Genomic DNA, 19,122 nt, shown 5'->3' with positions numbered 1-19,122 from the left:
TTTACAGTGAATATTAATATACTTTAATGTCTGCTATTTCAAATGTTATTCTCTGTTTGGTCAGTAGTCTATCTAACTAGCAACATGTTCAATTGTTCAATTGTTTTGCTCATTTTTATAGTCAAGCCTATTTATTTAGTTCTGTGGACTATACTTTTGTTAATATTTCATTAGTAACAATATCATTTATGCTGTTTAAAGTTTACTGATGCTTTTTTTCAAATATATCTGAATGCTAAATTTTATTAACTTTAGCCTCTTATTTGGAACCAAATTGTTCAGATAAATCTCGTTTTTATGCCACACCTTTTATGTAACTCTACTAGATTACATAATTTTATATTTACATTGCCCGTTTCATCTTCATTTGTAATTTCATGTCGAGTATTACCCCCCAAGAACGGTCACACTTGTGTTATTTTGAAAGTAATGACCGGATGTTGTAATCCAGTAATGCTGGGGCTTTATTGAACAAGTGAGTGAAAGCTGAGGGGCCGTGGCGGTTTGAAAGCGGTACCATCCGCATACCACGGAGTCTGTCCTGCCACATCGAATCGACACAATCAGAGAGTCCGTGTCTCATGTTTTGTCAGACGGAGAAAAACTGTTGCTTGGATGATTACAAAACGCCCCATCCTATGAAAGCTTGAAGAGGACGCGATTATTTAAGTGCACATCTATGGAATAAATTTAAACCAGGTAAGGCATCATATTCAGCCTCTAGTAAAATTGTGCTAATGCCCATTAAAATATAAAATGTGCCGCGCTTAAATTAGATAGTCTTATTTTATTTTTCTGGTATCTTTTATCTGCCACAATTAGGTGACAGTTGTCCCGTTATGTTATGTTATGTTATGTTATGTTATGTCCACTGGCATGTTGGGGGAAAAAATACCAGCGCAAAGTAACAAGGTGCGTTGTTTTTGCCGCTATTTCAGGTCCCTAAGAATGTGGCAGTGCTTAATGCAGCCTGGCTTATTGACAGTAATCTTATTTCACTGGCTTGCCGATCCATGTTGGAGGCAGCGAAAAGAGAATCTCTAGGGTATTTCCTTGGGCAGAATAAAGGGAGGAAGGCTAGTGCGGTGGGAAAAAACAGAGTGGCCAAAATCCTCTTAAGCTGGGGATTGTTGCTTTAAGTCTGTATTTGGGCAGTGTTTGTTTTCACACATGTTGTTATAAGTATGTTGATGTTCTAGCATGTTGATGAAGATATCCTGAGACAATCAGAAAGGGGGAAAAAAATGTAAAATATTAGACTATGTTGTATAACATTTTTAGTCCTAAATGTTTTTGTGGACCTAACAGGCATGTCGGTCACTCCCATCCACAGCAGAGAGGGGAGGAGAGGTTAGGATGTGGGTTCAAACAAGCACCAGATGATATCTCACGCACATTGAAGCTTCTTTTGTTGTTCCAAGGAGAACAGAATCTGTTATTCAAAGTATACTAATACAGTCATTTATCATCTTCCTTTCCTAGACTTGCATGTCGTTGTAAATAAAACAAAATGGCTTGAATAATGTGTAACTGCTCATTGTGATTTAATCATTTCTCACTAAATCTATTAGTTTACCTCCATAAGTTTGTTTTGCTGATATATGCAAAGCATAATCACAATTGAGCTTAGCATATGTCTCGGAGGAAATAAACCATTGGAGACGTTTCTGTGTGTTGAGAAGTGTGGATGCTGTACAGTAGCAGTGGGCTGCCGTGTGGGTGGTGTAACCAGAGGACAGATGAGTAGGCTTGTCTTGTGCGCAGTGAATCAGCCAGCTATTAGAGGTACGTGTGGGAGCTCTGGCAGACAAGGTCGACAAATGAAAGTTGCTTATATCTAACTGAGGAGTGTGCAAAACAACATGCAAATGCTTTTGATTGCTTCATTGACAATATTCGTTCTATGAATTGACACCTTTAGGAAAAAGAAATTTCAAAAAAGGAACTTGAGTCGTCACACCAGCATGTTTGTTAAATGCCTGGTTTCCTGTTCTGGGAAAGTCCTTTCCTTCCCTTTTCAGAAGTTCCTAAGCCATGCTGGAGTATCCTACTTGTATCACACACACACACTCACACCTCTTACAAGTGTCTTAGTCATTCATTACTATAAAAAGTGTTAAACCACTCTTTTCCCATCCAAGTAAGAAACTTTTAACTGTTTTAAAGTATTCTGGAGCAGCTGTTCTTCAGGTTTTCTTAAGGTCTTTAAAAGTTTTTCTTAGAGTATTGGCTACTTTTTCCACCCACTCAGTCCAGTTCTAGTACATGACTATTTTCAGACGATTTTGCTTCTGAGGTTTTTTTTTTTCTTTTGAAAGCCACTTACCACTGACCTATAAATCATTTCTATAAAAAAATGACTCACTCAAGAGATGAAACAGTGTTTTGTCTAAAAAACAGACAACTTAGCAATAAACCAATTTTGTATTTTGTCTTTAGATTCTTTGTAACTAGCCAGTTAAAAGTCTTTCCCAAAGAGCCATTAGCTGAAACGTGGCACATCTCAGCACAACATGCAGCGGGTTTTTAGACAGTTTGAGGAAAAAATGAAGAAGGGGAGTAAAAATTAGAGTTGGAGCCTCATCAGAAATGGTCTTCATGGAAGGATGACTGTAAAGAAGCCATTCTTAAGGAAGGGATGCAGGGAGAAAAGGGTGAGGTGTGCCTAATGACACAAAAACTGGACTGAAAATCAGTAGCAACAGGTTTTATGAATAGCTGAATTCTCCCCAGAGCCTGAACTTCCTGGACTTTAACATACTTAAAGAAGTGGGATCAAAACAAAAGGCAAAGAAGAGCTTCGGGGTGTCCTTAAAGAAGTCTGAGGAACTATTTCTGAAGAGCAGGAAAACTTTAGGCTGTATTAAAACATAAATAGTCATTTACCAAAAGCTTGTTAAAATACAAACCATGTTTTTGCCTATATTTCAATAAATTGCTGAACCCACTTCACATTTTACTGGCAATAAATAAAGAAGTGAGGGGGGGCTCAAGTTTCTAGTACTGTAACTGTGACTTAACTACAAGTAAAATTCATTTAGTAAAAGTCTCAGTGCATATTAATGAACCCCAACTGTGAAAATTCTCTAAATCACGGGTGTCAATTTGCAACTCTTATTTATTTTTTTTTCATATTCATAATGAACATGAAGGCAAGATGTACTGTTGAATCAGAAGGTGTTAAATGGATCAGTGAGTGTAACTCTTATTAGCCTGAAAGGGGGCAGGGAGCATTCCATCCATTTTGTCTCTAATGAACACAGCTCTTTGAAGGGTGTTTAAGAAGGCTTTTTGTGAAACACCATTGTCTGCCTGCTTGCTGCCACGGTAACACTCTCACACTGGCAGCAGGACTAAAATGCTGCAGTCAGAATTGACAAATGCCTTGCCAGGAAATGTGAAGAAAGAAAAGCCGGATTTTTACCTTGAGTACACAATGTAATTTAAAATGACATTTTTTTTATTTTCACAATTCATGCATTCTGTTCTCTCCTAACAGTTTGAGAAAAGTTGCATATAAGTGTAAATGACTGAGTCACATCATCCAGACAAAGGAGGATTCCTGGGAAAGGGTGTACTGAGTGGTAAATAGATGACTTGTGGAAGCCCTAATTCCTTCCAGACTGACGCTTCCCTTTTTGCACAGCATTGTTTGTTCATGATCATCACTCAGTGTCTCATCTGTATATGTTTCGCATGCCAGGTGTGAAATAAACAGCAGAACCCAGTGGAGCTGCTCATTTACACTGGACCATGTTTTAAAACCAAAACTTAGGTAGAACATCCAAAATGTTTTAAAAAGAAAAAGTATTTTTAGACTTTTAGAAAATGATTTTCCCTTTTTTGGTTTGAACTTGGACATTCCAATTTTATTGGAATGTAGGAATGTCTGTGCAGTGAAATGTGGTGGTTTAGTCAGGTTGGTTTTAAAAAAATGACATGGCTGCATTCTGGGAATATGCCATGAAAGGCCACTTGTGGGGGTCAACGTGTGCATTCATGTAACTGACGGAGATGTTGGTATGTTCCTGCATGCTTGTGTTTGTATTAGCTTTTCATAAGGGCACCTTGTGAGTGTCTCTGTTTTTTATCCCAGTAATGAACATGAATAAACACCAAATTATTGATTTGCAGAGGCATGAAAGAACAATCCTCCTGCTGTGAATAACCAGGTAAATAAAAGATAACTTGATTTCCAAACAGTACATAACATTTTTTCAATTGATATTGGAATAAAATGACATTTCTTTTTTATTTATTAACATTTTTAAAACAGCAAGGAGCCACTTGTGCCCTCCCTGCATTGTCCCTCTAACATCCTATCTTAAATCTATCACAGTGTGCATATTCTTTTTGGGTTGTTTTTTTTTTTTTTTTTTTCAGCTCAATATGGGGGAATTTCCGTTAATTTTTTTTTCAATAAAAGGCAGTGAGGTTGCAAAAGAGAGAGTTATGTCTATATAGGTGTGATTGCACAGAAGCAGAAAGCACCAAGACAAACCAAGTCAGGATTTTTAGTCATTGCAGTCAAATTCCAAACACACACTTCCCCCTGGTGCAACAGAACACAGTGTTACAGAAACAAAAGCTGTTTGATAAATTCAGATCACAAGGACATCTTACAATGTGCAGTATGGTGTGCAAAAATGAAGTAGCAGCATAGAAAAGAATTTCATGTCTTGTTTGGATTATAAATGATAGATTTATAAATAATGAATAATACTAGGTATGTGACAGTAAGTCTGAACCTGCCAAACTTTTATCACTATTCACAAGTCTGCTAAATCTTCCTGGAAGTCTTCTCTGGTTAATCAAAGGGTTTGGTGTGCCTTTCATGAAATCCCACAAATAATTTAACACGACTCCCACTCTTCATGTTAAATGCCGATTCTTAATTATAACATAAACATGCTTGAAGACTCTTTAGTAATTTGTTTCAGCTTTCTCCTCCTCTCGGGGGCATCTGGTATTTTAATTTTCAGAGTACTTAGCAGCTGCTAAGAGGAACTCACAGATGCTGATTGTTTAAAAAAAGGTTTGAGGAGTTTTACAAAGCATTAGCATCACCTAGCTTTTCCTTACAGTGACTGAATAAGTTTATTAACACCTGGAAACATTATAAAAGTTATGAACTCAGAACCTTTGGGGTGACCATGTTTGTGCCCCTTTCTTATTTTCAAAAGCCACAGAACAAAAAAAAACAACAATTCTGGTAAAAATGCTATAAAAATGATCTATTGGGCATTTATTTTTTGTTTCAGCAGGGGGCTGAAACTTCTGCATGCCTCTGTATATTGCAGAAAAACAAAATGCACAGTCTGACAAAGCTGAGTTTGGCTTTGTGTTGAATTTTGATGAGCTACCAGCGAGACTCCTTTTCAAGCAGGATTAAGTTGGAATGTTTGGAAGAGCTGCTGATGACTGGACTGCTGACATGTCATTTACTCAACCCACAGACTGCAGAGCTGTCATTTCCCATTCTGTTTTTCATTTTGATAAAGCTTTCTTTTGGCCTGCTTCCTCTGGCTTAGATAGCACTGACTACTCTGTATATATACACTAGACATAATTGTCAGATATCGGTCACTAGCAGGCACAATTTGCTGTCCAAAATAAGCTTTATTCTTTTCTCAGTAATGTTTTCCTGTCAATAAAATGTCCTTTTTTTATTTTTTAACAAAATCTGGTGACTTTATCTGCTCTCCTCTGCAGGTCTACTAAACATCATGTCAGGGAAATCAGATGGGAAAAAGAAGTGGGCAGCAGTTAGGGGTCGCCTGGGCTCCTCGCAGGACTCTGACACCCAGCAGGAAGCTAACCTGGAGAGTGCTGATCCAGAGCTGTGCATCAGGCTGCTGCAAGTTCCCACTGTAGTCAACTACTCTGGGCTGAAGCGCCGCCTGGAAGGCAGCGACCAGACATGGATGGTCCAGTTCCTGGAATTAAGTGGGCTGGATCTCCTCCTGGAGGCTCTAGACCGACTCTCGGGACGGGGATGCTCACGCATCGCAGATGCCCTTCTGCAGCTCACATGTGTCAGCTGCGTACGTGCAGTCATGAACTCATCAGCAGGGATCCACTTCATCATTGAGAATGAGGGATACATCCGGAAGCTCTCACAAGGTTGACTGAATGCACCTTCTCATAAACACGTGTTCAAGTCTAGTTTAGTATTGCATGAGGATAGGCCCAGATGATAATTTTATTGTGAATTGGCAGCCTACCGATACACACCCAGCCATACTCATGTTGCATCAGGACTTCAAGGGTTAAATAAAGATATCTCATATTTAAGGATCTGGAAGTCTTCCATATATTAATATCTGTAATGTTATGTTAAGGTGGTCACAGCACGTATGATTTCAATGGCTTTCTGTAACTCAGCTTCGTGTGCAGACATGAATCATGGAGGTTGCTTCAGGACATTGCTAAAAATGTAACGTCTCTGTATGTTGTGAATATTGAATTTTCCTTCCCTCAAACACACACAGAGTTATCTTCATCACAATGCAACATAGGCAGCTAGAGGTGCAAATTCTGGGTTAGACTGAAAGCGAAAGTGTAGACAGAACGGCTTGATATATATTTTTGATAAATAAAGGGAAAAAACTGATAGAAAATGTGCAAATTCTGCCTATTTTCCAATACATCTGTTCATGATACTCTACAGCCCTGGACACCTCTAACATCATGGTTAAGAAGCAGGTGTTTGAGCTCCTTGCAGCCCTCAGCGTGTTCTCTGGAGATGGTCACCGCCTGGCACTGGACGCTCTTGATCACTACAAGGCAAGCAGTCCCCACATAACGTTTTTTTCTTTTTTTTTTTACTTTTTTGTAGTCCCCACATGTCCAACATCATTAGTGTAAGTGATGCATCTCATGAGAGTGCCCCCTAGTGATGGGTTGCGTTCACAAGCTTTGCTTTCCCGGCCTTCTTACCAACTTTCATTTCCGTTTTAGGGGGTGAAGACACAGCAATATCGTTTCAGCATGATCATGAACGAGCTGCAAGCCACAGATAATGTCCCATACATGGTCACTCTCCTCAGCGTCATCAATGCTCTCATCTTTGGCTCAGATGACCTCAGACAGAGAGACAAGATGAGAAAGGAGTTTGTCGGTAAGTCTATTGTCTTACTGCTGTTTACCAATTAATCTGTGTGGAGCTCAATAATAGGCAAGGTGACCCTGTAGTAAATTGTAAGCAAAGGGTGAAAGCAGGCCATCAGCAGGAGCTCTGTTACATATCTCTCTGTCACTGGGTCTTAGCTAAGAATAGGTCTAATGTCCTCATTTTCACACTGACTAAATGCTGGAGAATCAAGCAAATTTCAAATGTGTACAACACTGTGCATTCAAGCATTTTGCACCACAACAAGGAAAGAAAATTATTTAACTGTTGTAACACTGATTAAATAGAAATAAATTAATGATATTTTATGATTTATTAGAGACAGTGGACTACCTGAACTAACCATAGAACCTCTGGAGTCTGTTCAACTAAATAGACTAAGCTTAGACTGACAGTAACACCCAGACATAAACCCAGGATGTTTTTTTTTTCTATGAAGCATTATCATTAACCACTAAGCTACAACCCTAAATCTAACGGGCACTACATTTGTGATAGACGCAGCTATATAAATACTTAAGTTCAAGTTCATTAAAACATCCCCATGTGTAAAAGCAACAAACCATCTAATTGGCCACTCCTCCTCTGTGATTGCTCACCTGTGACTTCCTGCCAGCTCTCCAAACTAACCTGCTACTTTGAAGAGAAAATGTTTTTAAGATACACTTGTCCTAAAAGCTAATGATCAATCGTGATACTTGAAGCTGTGTTTTATTGGTTGTGTTTTACAGGCCTTCAGTTACTTGATATTCTGCCAAACTTAAGGTGAGCCATCCCTCTGATGTTTGATTTTTGTTTTCTAGTTAGTTTATATAGTAAAATCACTACATTTGATTATTCGAGGAAATTTCAGTTTCAATTTCAAATAATCTGTGTGTGGTGTGCAGAGAGCAGGAGGATGAAGATTTGATCATTCAGTGTGAAGCTTTCGAGGAGGCGATGGCTGAGGATGAGGAGGAGCTGCTGCGAGTGTATGGGGGAATTGATATGAGCAATCACCTTGAGGTTTTCACTGCACTTTTCAACAAGGTGAGAGCAGACTGAGGGAATAGCTGACTGAATCTACAAGAGTAAAGAGAGGATTGCAGACTCGTGCTGCAGCTATTTGCCGTCTGATTAATTTGTGTATGTGTGCAGGTGAGCAGCTCTCCAGCTTCTCTCCAGCTGCTCTCCATCCTACAGACAATGTTGGAGCTGGGACCAGGTCGCCCAGATATCTGGCTTGCTCTGGAGGCCATCAGTAACAGAGCCATACTGCTGGCTCAGGATTGTGAGTCAGCACTACAGTACACTCGCTTCAAAACTTAAGAGGCTAATGGCTAGCTAATAGCCTGATTATTGCTTGAATGGGAGTGATTGTCCTGGAAAATGGATATAAGTGCATGTTTAACAGAGGGAGCAAGCAACGGGAGGGTTTTGTTACAAATTTTGTTTATGAAGGTGTGTGTCTGTATGGATTTGTGCTCCAGCTCAGATGGAGTCCTGTGAGAAGATCATGCAGCGGCTGATGCTTTTCAAAGGGAGACGCAGTGAAAGTCGCCACGAAGTGGATGGACAGGTAGTGAAGGTGGACAAGGCTGTTCAGACTGATCTGGATCACCAGGGTGAAGACAAGCCAGATAAAAGCACAACATCCACTCAAAAGCTGCCGTGTGCCTCTCCTCCTCCTCCTCCTCCGCCGCCTCCTCCCCCACCTCCTCCTCTACTACCTGGAGGGTTTGGCATTCCCCCACCACCACCACCACCACCTCCTCCTCCCTTGCCTGGAATGCCTCCACCCCCACCATTGCCTTCCGACCCAGGCATGCCTCCCCCGCCTCCTCCACCACCACTACCAGGGATGGGAGGTGGACCACCGCCACCTCCTCCCTTACCTGGGATGCCTCCTCCACCGCCACCTCCTCCTGGCATGATAGTGGCTCAGAGCAGTCAGACCCTAGGGTACAGTGCACCAACAAAGGCATACCGATGCCCCACTCTGAAGATGAAAAAGCTTAACTGGCAGAAACTTCGTTCTGTGACTGGTAAGTGTGCAACACACTGAAAATTTAATCCTTAAAACCCTGCTAGGTTAAAATCCAACCACAAAAATGTAGTGTTTATTCTGAGACTTTGTATGGGAAATCCTCAATGCATAAATCATGATAACATGTTCATCACATTTTCGTAATTTAAAAAAAAATAAAAAATGTTGTTAAGAGACCTGTTTATGACGAATCCACTTCCTGTCAACCTTAAAATCAATTGGATGGTTTAAATAGATGGTGATGTCCAATCAGGAGCATTCAAAGATCAACAAGCCGCCAGAAAGTAGTTGGTAAATGGTAGCTTAAATATGTGTTAATAGCAAATAATAGTTTGTTTGTTTCAACGATAATATTTTGTGTCCTGAAAGCCAAGAATGAGATGAGAAAAGAAGTGGTCACTGTTGTTCTGTTATTTCTGCTACTGCTGGTAAAAAAAATTCCTTTTAGTTTTTTTTTTGGTTTTTGTTATCAACCAATCAGAATAGTTTTCACCAATCTCATGGCTACATTGAGATTGAACATCAGGTGGTACAATTTAAATGCAATATGAAGCCACATGAGCTTATGACGGGTTACTGTCTTCCTCCGTGCAGATGGTCCCTCCATGTGGGCCTCAGTACAAAAAGATCCGCCCCCTCGTGAGCCGGACTACAACAGTATCGAGCAGCTGTTCTGTCTCCCGGTGACCAAGCCCAAAGACAAGGAGGCAGCTGCACCTGTCAAGAAGGAGCCTAAAGAGGTTTGCTTGGTCAGCACTCAGAACAAACCCAGCTGATTAACAAAGCTGAGCAATCAATGTATCTGTTTCCTCTTTTTTTCACCTCCTCTTCTATAGATAACATTCATTGATCCAAAGAAAAACTTGAATTTGAACATATTTTTAAAGCAGTTCAAATGGTGAGATATTCCACACAACATTTTGATAGCTTTGTGTGTGTTGGCCTAATTTCACCAGTCATTAAGCTTGTTTTGCTTTACTTTTAACCAGCACAAATGAGGACTTTGTCGCCATGATCCAGAACGGAGACCGGACTAAGTTTGATGTAGAGGTGCTAAAACAGCTTCTTAAGCTCCTACCAGAGAAGCATGAGGTTTGTAACTTGGAAAGTCTTTACACACTCATCTGAATTTACAACACATTTTAAATGTACTTTTTTGTGTGTGTTTTGTTATAGATTGAGAATCTCAAGTCTTTTCAAGGAGGAAAAGACAAGTTGGCAAATGTTGATCGCTTCTACACCTCCCTCCTCTCTGTGTCATGGTAGGTTTCTGGTTTGACTGGTCCTTGTCTGCATGCCACTGCTTATTTGGTACTCTCAATCCAGTTTTCCTCATTTACTTTTACTGTTTTTTCCACAGTTATCAGCTGAGAATTGAGTGCATGCTGTTGTGTGAGGAGACTGCGTCGACATTAGAGATACTCAAACCTAAAGTTAAGCTGGTGGAGGAGGCCTGTCATTGTAAGTGAACCCTCACCTGATTACGCATCTATGCAGTCACCACTCCTATCTGGGTCAACATATTCCCTATATGCTTAAATTAACTCGATGTAACACTTTCTCAGCTCTCCAAACGAGCACGCACTTGCCCAGTTTCTGCAGGCTCATCCTTGACGTGGGAAATTTCCTCAACTATGTAAGAACCTCTCATTTGTTTTTAATATAAGCTGGCATTTTATACATGGCTTTCTTTTTTAATTACTGATCTACTTTCAGGGAAGTCACACAGGGAATGCTGAGGGCTTCAAGATCAGCTCTCTGCTGAAGCTCACAGAGACAAAAGCCAACAAGAGCCGCATCACACTGCTTCATCACATCCTGGAGGTATACAAACTAGCTAACATCTGCTATGATTTTGTTTTTCTCCCCTTCAGTACTGAACCAGTTTAATTACCAACTGTGTGGCTTGTTTTGCAAAGGAAGCAGAGGCGAACCACCCGGAGCTGCTAGCGCTGCCGGATGATATAGAAATATGTCAAAAAGCAGCAGGGTATAGTAATCTTTTACATCAGCTTAGTCAAGTGCTTCTTTTTTTAATTGATTCTCTGTGGATCTGTAAGAAGGAACATAACTAAGGCCTTTACATTTTGTCCTCAGAGTCAGTCTGGACTCTGTTCAGTCAGAAGCTGGTTCTTTACTAAAGCAGCTGAATGAGGCGACCAAGAAAGTCTCCAACTCTGAGGATGAGGTGAAAGAGCAGTATGCAAAAGTTCTTGAGGTAAAAGTTCCAAACAATGTAGTTCCTTCAAATAGAAGCAAAAAGAATAAACGTGATACTGTCTTTAGCAGCTGGACCACATCCCAAATGCTTCCCTCGCTCTCTGCTACAGGAAAATCTGGAGGCATGTCGAACTTTAAGTGAGAAATTTGCTGAGATTGAGAAGAAGAGGCTCGACCTGGCTGTCTATTTATGTGAAGATGTTAATAAGCTGTCGCTAGAGGAACTCTTCGGAACCATTAGGACTTTCCGAGAACTTTTCATCAAGGCACTAAAGGTTAGGGAGGACACTGTTGATGTTGGTCATGTTTCCCTGCTGTGCTGCTCAGTGCATGCAGGAAAACACAGCTGAGGCTTCCACTTGTGTGGGAGTAGTGTTTTGTTTGGAAAATGTGTATCAATAGACATTGGAATGACAGGAGGATGTTAGTGTTTCTGTCAAACTAATACAAAGATTAATTGTCATATACATCTTGTACTTGGCAGCGAGTGACACTTTTTTTTTTAATGATCAAAGGAAAACAAAATGAGGAAAGAGCAAGCAGCCAAAGCTGAGAAGAGAAAGAAGCAGCTGGCTGAGGAAGAGTCCAAGAGGCGAAAAGGAGAGAATGGAAAAATAAGTAAGCTAACAACCCTCTGGTGGAAATCTCTTTGAAATATATCAAATGTGGTAACTGGTTTTAAACCCTCTTTCTTCCCTTTTTATATTTTCCAGTCAAGAAAGGCTTTGTACCGCAGGACGATGGCTGCATCATCGATCACCTCCTGGCAGATATCAGGAGAGGTTTCAGCCTAAGAAAGACCCGGCCAAGGTGCGAATCGGGAAGCCTCCTTTCTAATGAAATGCGTAGAGATACCTGCCCACCTGGTAAGGACAAGAGATTGTGGTCTACAACTGCAGCTCCTAGCTCCTTCCCTGCTTCTTTCCATTTAACTACAAGCCACAAACCTGCCTTGCAGGATTCAATGTGCTTCATTGGCGCTCCCATCTCGCTGCGCTAGCTTTGTTGCTTCTGCTTAATCAAGCTACTTGATTTCTCCACGTGGCAAACTTTGTATTGGCATGCCTCATCACTCTCAAATATCACTTGTTGTTCTCAAGTATTAGTACATCCTACTTTTCTCCCATCAGGATCAAGTGTGAAGTCTGCAGACGAAAAGGCCGTCGAAGTAGCCACCATCTCCGCTCCATCCACACCTCAGACAGTGGATCTCCAGGGCCTCGCAGGCGAAGTGAACGGCTTTATCAGCCCATTGCAAGAAACTGTTCCAGGACTTCAGCTAAATGCAGCTCAAGGCGGGCCAGCTGCTCCTCTCAGCACACCCCCAGCAGAGCCAGTCTCAATGGAGGAGATGCTGCTACCGGATGGTCAACACCCAGAGAAACCCTCAACATCAGTGATGGATGGGACACCACCTCTGCCTCAGATTGAAGGAAAACTTCAAACATGTCTGCCTACAAATGGCTTTTCGTTAGGTTCAACAGAAACTAGCATCCTCAGTCCATCTTCCCTCTCAGACATAGATCTGCTGGAGACCATGTTAGATGGCACATCCAGCCTGACATCTGAAAAAGTGGCACCTGAGGAGCTGGACATTAACTTAAATGTTCACATCAAGGAAGGTTCTTCATCTAGTACTTGCCTTAATATGAAACAGAGCAGTGAAAGCAGTATAATGGAAGATGAGAACGATGAAAATAGCCATAAAATAAACCATTTAACACAGGCAGCGGGACAAGAGACGGGTCAAGAAAACAAGGAATGCGGCCAAGATGAAATTATGAGTAACAAACATTTAGACCCCAAAATTGATGTGGTTGTGCTCAGTGAAGGCTTCAGTGGGTGTGATGTTCCAGATGGACTGGAGCCGGAAGATTTGCCATCGGTCTCTGAAGTGGATCCTCTCTCCCTTAAACATGATACAAAGAAACAACTGAAGTTGTTTAGGCGAAACAAAAAGAAGAGTAATCAAGGTAATCTATCCATTCACTTAAATAAAGATCATGTTTGTAATGCTAGTCTCTTGACGTCTTACAGGGAACTCCTTATTTATTTTGCTTTTATTGCATGTAACATGCTATTTATATATGGGTTATTTTAGAGTATTTTGCATAAATGTATTTTTTTATTAAATGTGCAACACTTGCAGACTTAATACTGAATGGATTTAAATTTCTGTTCAGTCTGTTTTGAATGCTCTGTTTTCCGTTCTGACTCTCTGAAACACAAGGTAACAGTGGGAAAGGACACACTAAACATAAAACAGGCTGTGTGTTGCAGTGAGGTAGGTCAAATCGACGGGTGGCAAACTGTAAAGAGGAATGTCCTCCGAATGAACTCAATCATCGTCAGAGCTTTGTGCCAATAACACGTCATCTGTCGGTCTAACTGGAATCTGGATTTCATTTGTCTGTGTTGTCCAACTTTTTAACGCTTGCTCTCTTTAACACTTACAATCATCCTGAAGTCTTGTCTTGAGGTTATCCTAATGCCAATCAAACCCAGGCTGAGCAAAACCTGAAAGCACTACCATGCACATGAATCATTTTTTAACCAGTCATGACAGGACAGTTTTGATCTCCGTCTTGCAGTTTGTTGAGTCACTGACATCATTGTAGACCGAGTCACGCCATGAAAGCTGTCACTTTCGTCCTTTCTGTCCATATTTTTTTGTCCATTCTCTAAATCTGCAAGGGAGACTGTTTAATACACTAACAGTCTCATGTGGTGCCTATAACCTGTGCTTTGCTAATCAGACCCTAAAACTGATTTAAAAGTTTATATAATAAAACACAAAAATTGATTGGCTATAAGCCAAAAAAAAAGTGTTTATCTTCAAAGTGCCTTTGAGCCATAACATTTTGAAAGCTTATTAAAGTTTTTATTTTTTTAAGATATTTTTGGTTCTCTCTATTCATTTTAGTATGTGTTTCCCTATAGGTGACTCCAGAAAAAAGAAATCAAGAGGGAAGAGAAAATGTTAATGTCACACTGGAGTGAACTGGATGGACAGTATATTTTATTTTGCAAGAATACAGGAATAATGACTCATTTCAAGAGGATGTAGAAGTCTCCCTTCTACAAAATTTCTCCTGACCAAGAAGAGTAAAGACATCCAAGGCTGGGGTTTTCACAGCATGGGTGTAGCATGTCACTTTAATAAAATTGTATTTTTCTGTACATGAATGCAGAACTGTTCGAAAAAAGAAAAGAAAAACATGTGCTTTAAATGTTTGTATAATTGTTGTAATACTTAGTGAGTGTTTTTGTTATAAACTCTGTTTACCTGACACCCATAATATGGAAGATGCAGTGCAAAATATTTAATATATCTCAGTTTAATTTCTTTGTGTTGCAATTCTCTGCAGAAAACAACCGATTGTAACTTTTAATGTTGGATATATTTTATTAAAATTAAATTAAACTACATCTTTGGGGGGGTTCAAATACTTGAATAGTCTTTCATCCGGTATACAGGTTATAAAAGATGTTGCGTTCATACCGTCCTCTGTGAAGGCTTATGGGATCACTTGCAGCACTACGTACCTCTGTGCGTCTGGCTCTGACATCATCAGCTCTGAAGTTACAGATATGGCAAGGCCACTCTTGGAAGAGAGTTTAGTCTTCTTGAGACGGAAAGACTAAAGCAACCGCCATCATGTCCCTCAGCTGGTCGTCCAAAGACCACAAAAATACAAATCAAGCCGCCGCGACTGGACAGAAGCGACCGCGCACTGACGCGGGGAACAAAGTGTCGGTGGTGCTCGGAGCTCAGTGGGGAGACGAGGGAAAAGGCAAAGTGGTCGATTTATTGGCGACCGAAGCTGACGTTGTCTGCAGGTGTCAGGTAAATGTTTGGATGTTGCGATTTCAGCACAGCTGGACAACTGGTGGGATCTTGTAATTATTGCTGAAAGTATCTCTCCATAGAATCTGGTTGGGTATGACAGATGGTGAGAGAGAAACTTTTTTTTTTCTGAAGTCTTGAAATATCTTATATTTGCATTTCTACCTTAAACTATATATGGATGGAAGTCAGTTTTGTAATTGTCCACAGACAGCTTTAAATTATAACTTGTAATTCAAGTTAAATTTATAAACATGCTGTGCATAGTCTACATAATGTCAAATGTCATGACTGGCACTTTGTAAGCCTACTGTGTGGTGTAAAGTTGCTCTGACTTGTTCAGCTGATCACAGATTACATCTTGAAATAATGGATGTGAGGAGCATTAAAATCAGAATTTAAAAAAATTAACCCCAGGCAAGTCTGATTCTGTCCACACACGTGACAAACAACACTCCAGAGGTCACTCCTGCACTGGGACACACACTGAAACCTGTCAACAGTTGCTGTGTTGTACTGTCTCCACTGACAGGTCTAGCACCCTGTGTTCTAAAGGCTTGAAAGCCCCACCCAATGGGGCTGGAGAGGTCACATTCTCAGGCTGGCTTGATATGTGAGAAGGCCAGGCTTGAGCCAGGGGGAACAGAGTGGAGGGTCCACCAGCACTAGCCAAGTCTGTTAAAATAGGTGCTGGAAAAGCTTGGCAAACTGGCTTATCACCGTCTCATGAAAATAAGATGAGACATGTTCATGTGGCTCAATCTTCTAGGGAGAATAGTCATTATCTATCACATTCTTTGATTTACAGGGTGGCAACAATGCAGGACACACAGTGGTAGTGGACGGCAAGGAGTACGATTTTCACCTCCTACCCAGTGGGATCATTAATTCCAAAAGCATATCACTTATTGGTAAATGCTTCAAAGTTTAGTCTTTACAGATATGACATCATTCACATTACTCTGACTCCTATGCTAACTTATTCTGTTCCTCCAGGTAATGGAGTGGTCATACATCTACCTGGATTGTTTGAAGAGGGAGATAAAAATGACAAGAAAGGTATTTTAAAAAAGAAAGTCTTAAAAAAAAAAAGTCTGAATTGCGGCTAGTATGTGCTCAATAAATATGTGATTTTAATTCTCTAACCAGGTCTGAAAGGCTGGGATAAGAGACTGATTGTTTCAGACAGAGCTCACCTCGGTATACCTTTATTCAAATGCACACTTTGTTTATCAACTGGATTTTTAAGAATGTCAAAGTCACTTCTTGTTTCCTCCATAGTGTTTGATTTCCACCAGGTGGTTGATGGCTTACAAGAGACTGAAAGACAAGCACAAGAAGGAAAGAAGTAAGGGATGAGGGCAGGAATGATGCGCTTCAAAGTGAACCACAAGCTCTGCCAAAACATACATCAACACACTGGAAAATCTGCTCAAATCCACAATAATTTCCTGCATTATTTTACATAACAGCATTGGAACAACTAAGAAGGGCATTGGTCCTGCATACTCCAGCAAAGCATCTCGCACTGGCCTGCGTGTATGCGACCTCCTGGGGGATTTTAAGGATTTCTCTACAAGGTAGAAATAGCCTCACTTTTAAAAAAAAGTACTTAAACCCCGTAAATATTGTAACACGTCTTAACTGATCTATTTTTAAACTCCTCTCAGATTCAAGAACCTTGTCCACCAGTATCAGTCCATGTATCCATCCTTGACAGTTGATGTTGAGGACCAGCTGAAAAAACTAAAGGTCGATATGGATGCAAGGGAACATTATTGGATGATTGTTTGTCACAGCTTCCTACAAATACAACTGCTTTCTTGTTTCATGTAGGAATATGCAGAGAGATTGCGCCCAATGGTTAGAGATGGGGTCTATTACATGTACGAAGCTCTTCATGGACCCCCGAAGAAGATTTTAGTTGAAGGGGCCAATGCAGCTCTGCTCGACATTGACTTTGGTTGAGTTTTATTTATTAAATTTATGGCATTTTTGGGAATTATGGGAAAGCGAAGGCCCTTGTAATGAGTGAAATCTTCTCTTTAGGAACATATCCTTTTGTGACGTCATCAAACTGCACTGTAGGAGGGGTGTGCACTGGTCTCGGCATCCCTCCACTGAATATTGGTGATGTATTTGGTGTGGCAAAGGCCTACACTACCAGAGTGGGAATTGGAGCTTTTCCCACAGAACAACTCAATGTAAGAGTTTCTAATTTCTTCAGTAAATAGTTGTTAGGGCAAACATCATGTGTAAGAGGAGACACATGACATATCATGTGCCTCACTGATATTCAGCCTGACATGTACAGTTTGTGATCATGTGACCGTCAACGGCGTGGTAGATTGTATTCTGGCTTAGTGCAGCTGTCCAATTTTGAGAGAGATGGGCTCAAACACTCTTTACCTCTTTTGCAGATCACATGTACACAGGGATAAATTTAGGGCCAGAGTCTGGGTTAAGGATATGTTTACTGTGCGAGCTGGGTTTATGTTACCGGTCACGGAAACTTAGCATAGAGACAAAGGTCAAGATGTTAAAACTTCACACTGTAGCAAGTATGATGCTTTATTGTTTTCAGTTGTACATTTTGCAATCATACCTGTTGAATATTCTTAGATAGTTGTCAGATTATTAAGTCTCTGACCAAATCAATAAAGCAAAAGAAAGGGGGATTTTTCTGTTTTCTGCAGGCAGTTGGAGAGTTGCTGCAGACAAGGGGTCATGAGGTGGGCGTGACCACAGGAAGGAAGCGGCGTTGTGGTTGGTTGGATCTTGTCATTGTCAGATATGCTCACATGATCAATGGATTCACCGCGTGAGTGACTAAAAAACTTTAAGCAAACCATCAGTGGTTTTGGGGTTGTTGTCTTGACTATTCCCACACATTTATCCTTTAAGCACGTACCTTCACAAATTACATTGAAGTAATGATAATCAGCACATATTAAACTGTTGCTGTTACATGTCCAACAGCATTGCCTTGACAAAACTTGATATTCTGGACGTGCTGGATGACATTAAAGTTGGAGTTGCCTACAAACTAAATGGGAAAAGAATCCCTCATTTCCCAGGTAAAGACTTATAGAAAGAGACTCACATTACTTTTGCTTGCAGCTGTTTTTGCAGATCAAGTATTTAAGCTTAAGATCAGTTATAATTATTGTCCTTTAATCACAGCCAACATGGATGTTTTGCACAAAGTGGAAGTTGAGTATGAGACCTTCCCTGGTTGGAAAACTGATACATCTGCAGCCAGGAAGTGGAGTGACCTCCCTGCTAAGGCACAAAACTACATCCGCTTCATTGAGAACCACATTGGAGTTCCCAGTATGTTTTGATACAAAATGACAAATCCTCCTCACACAAAGAGCTTAAATAAATTTTAACACAAGAGCTGCATGTTTAGCACTATTTAGTTATCGGATCCAACTGCTTAGGAGTTCTAAAGCTTTGTTTTCTAATCTGTCTGTTTTTGTTTTTCTCTTTCTAGTCAAATGGGTTGGTGTTGGAAAGTCCAGAGAGTGCATGATCCAGATGTTCTAAATCACTGAAAAAACCTTGATGAAAGAAAATTTGCCATGATGAGGCATCTTTTCTCTTGCTAAGATAATAAATATCTGTGTAACCTTTAAGGATTGTGGATTTTTCTTATTCATCAATATCAACATACAACATGATTAAAAATCATTGAAAGTATACATTCCATTAAAAGTCCAAAAGTAGCCTAATTTATTCCATTTTGAGCTGAAAATGTTAGTTTTGTTTGAAAAAAATTATTTCCTTGAATTCTGTTGTGTGCAACACATCTAAAAAAGTTGGGACAGGGCCAGAAAAATAGTCTAATGTTATTTATTTATTTATTTTAAACAAATTAAGTTAACTGGCTTCAAG

At 40.3% G+C, this 19,122-nt stretch overlaps 2 protein-coding genes across 8 annotated transcripts; both read left to right on the top strand.

The window, feature by feature from the left end:
* The first annotated feature begins 485 nt into the window (after positions 1–485).
* Positions 486–14,788, top strand: inf2 (inverted formin 2). 7 transcript variants are annotated; one of them, XM_041972363.1, is made up of 23 exons: positions 486–699; positions 5,713–6,123; positions 6,671–6,786; positions 6,961–7,120; positions 7,864–7,897; positions 8,020–8,161; positions 8,270–8,402; positions 8,602–9,156; positions 9,753–9,898; positions 9,995–10,056; positions 10,148–10,250; positions 10,335–10,420; positions 10,519–10,619; positions 10,724–10,794; positions 10,875–10,982; positions 11,078–11,148; positions 11,256–11,376; positions 11,489–11,653; positions 11,894–11,996; positions 12,092–12,244; positions 12,509–13,351; positions 13,609–13,662; positions 14,319–14,787. In XM_041972363.1, exons 2-22 carry the CDS (start codon positions 5,727–5,729, stop codon positions 13,659–13,661), a joined length of 3,723 nt encoding a protein of 1,240 aa, XP_041828297.1. In that variant the 5' UTR covers positions 486–699; positions 5,713–5,726; the 3' UTR covers position 13,662; positions 14,319–14,787. The 7 variants fall into 7 exon arrangements, 6 of the variants coding, with proteins under 6 accessions (XP_041828297.1, XP_041828298.1, XP_041828300.1 ...); XR_006008748.1 differs by having other exon boundaries at positions 12,509–13,662; XM_041972364.1 differs by lacking the exon at positions 13,609–13,662 and having other exon boundaries at positions 14,319–14,786.
* Positions 14,789–14,923: 135 nt separating this feature from the next.
* adss1 (adenylosuccinate synthase 1) lies at positions 14,924–18,863 on the top strand. Its single transcript, XM_041972368.1, has 13 exons — positions 14,924–15,225; positions 16,034–16,136; positions 16,222–16,284; positions 16,375–16,425; positions 16,507–16,573; positions 16,698–16,805; positions 16,896–16,977; positions 17,062–17,188; positions 17,275–17,429; positions 17,922–18,046; positions 18,205–18,302; positions 18,409–18,558; positions 18,722–18,863. The coding sequence occupies exons 1-13, from the start codon at positions 15,037–15,039 to the stop codon at positions 18,772–18,774; spliced, it is 1,371 nt and encodes a 456-aa protein (XP_041828302.1). The 5' UTR covers positions 14,924–15,036; the 3' UTR covers positions 18,775–18,863.
* Positions 18,864–19,122: the final 259 nt, after the last annotated feature.

The sequence above is a fragment of the Melanotaenia boesemani genome, chromosome 20 (assembly GCF_017639745.1).
Source record: "Melanotaenia boesemani isolate fMelBoe1 chromosome 20, fMelBoe1.pri, whole genome shotgun sequence".
Taxonomy (NCBI): Eukaryota; Metazoa; Chordata; class Actinopteri; order Atheriniformes; family Melanotaeniidae; genus Melanotaenia; species Melanotaenia boesemani.
Note: the sequence above shows the minus strand (reverse complement) of the source record. Positions and strands in the feature narration are given on the sequence as shown.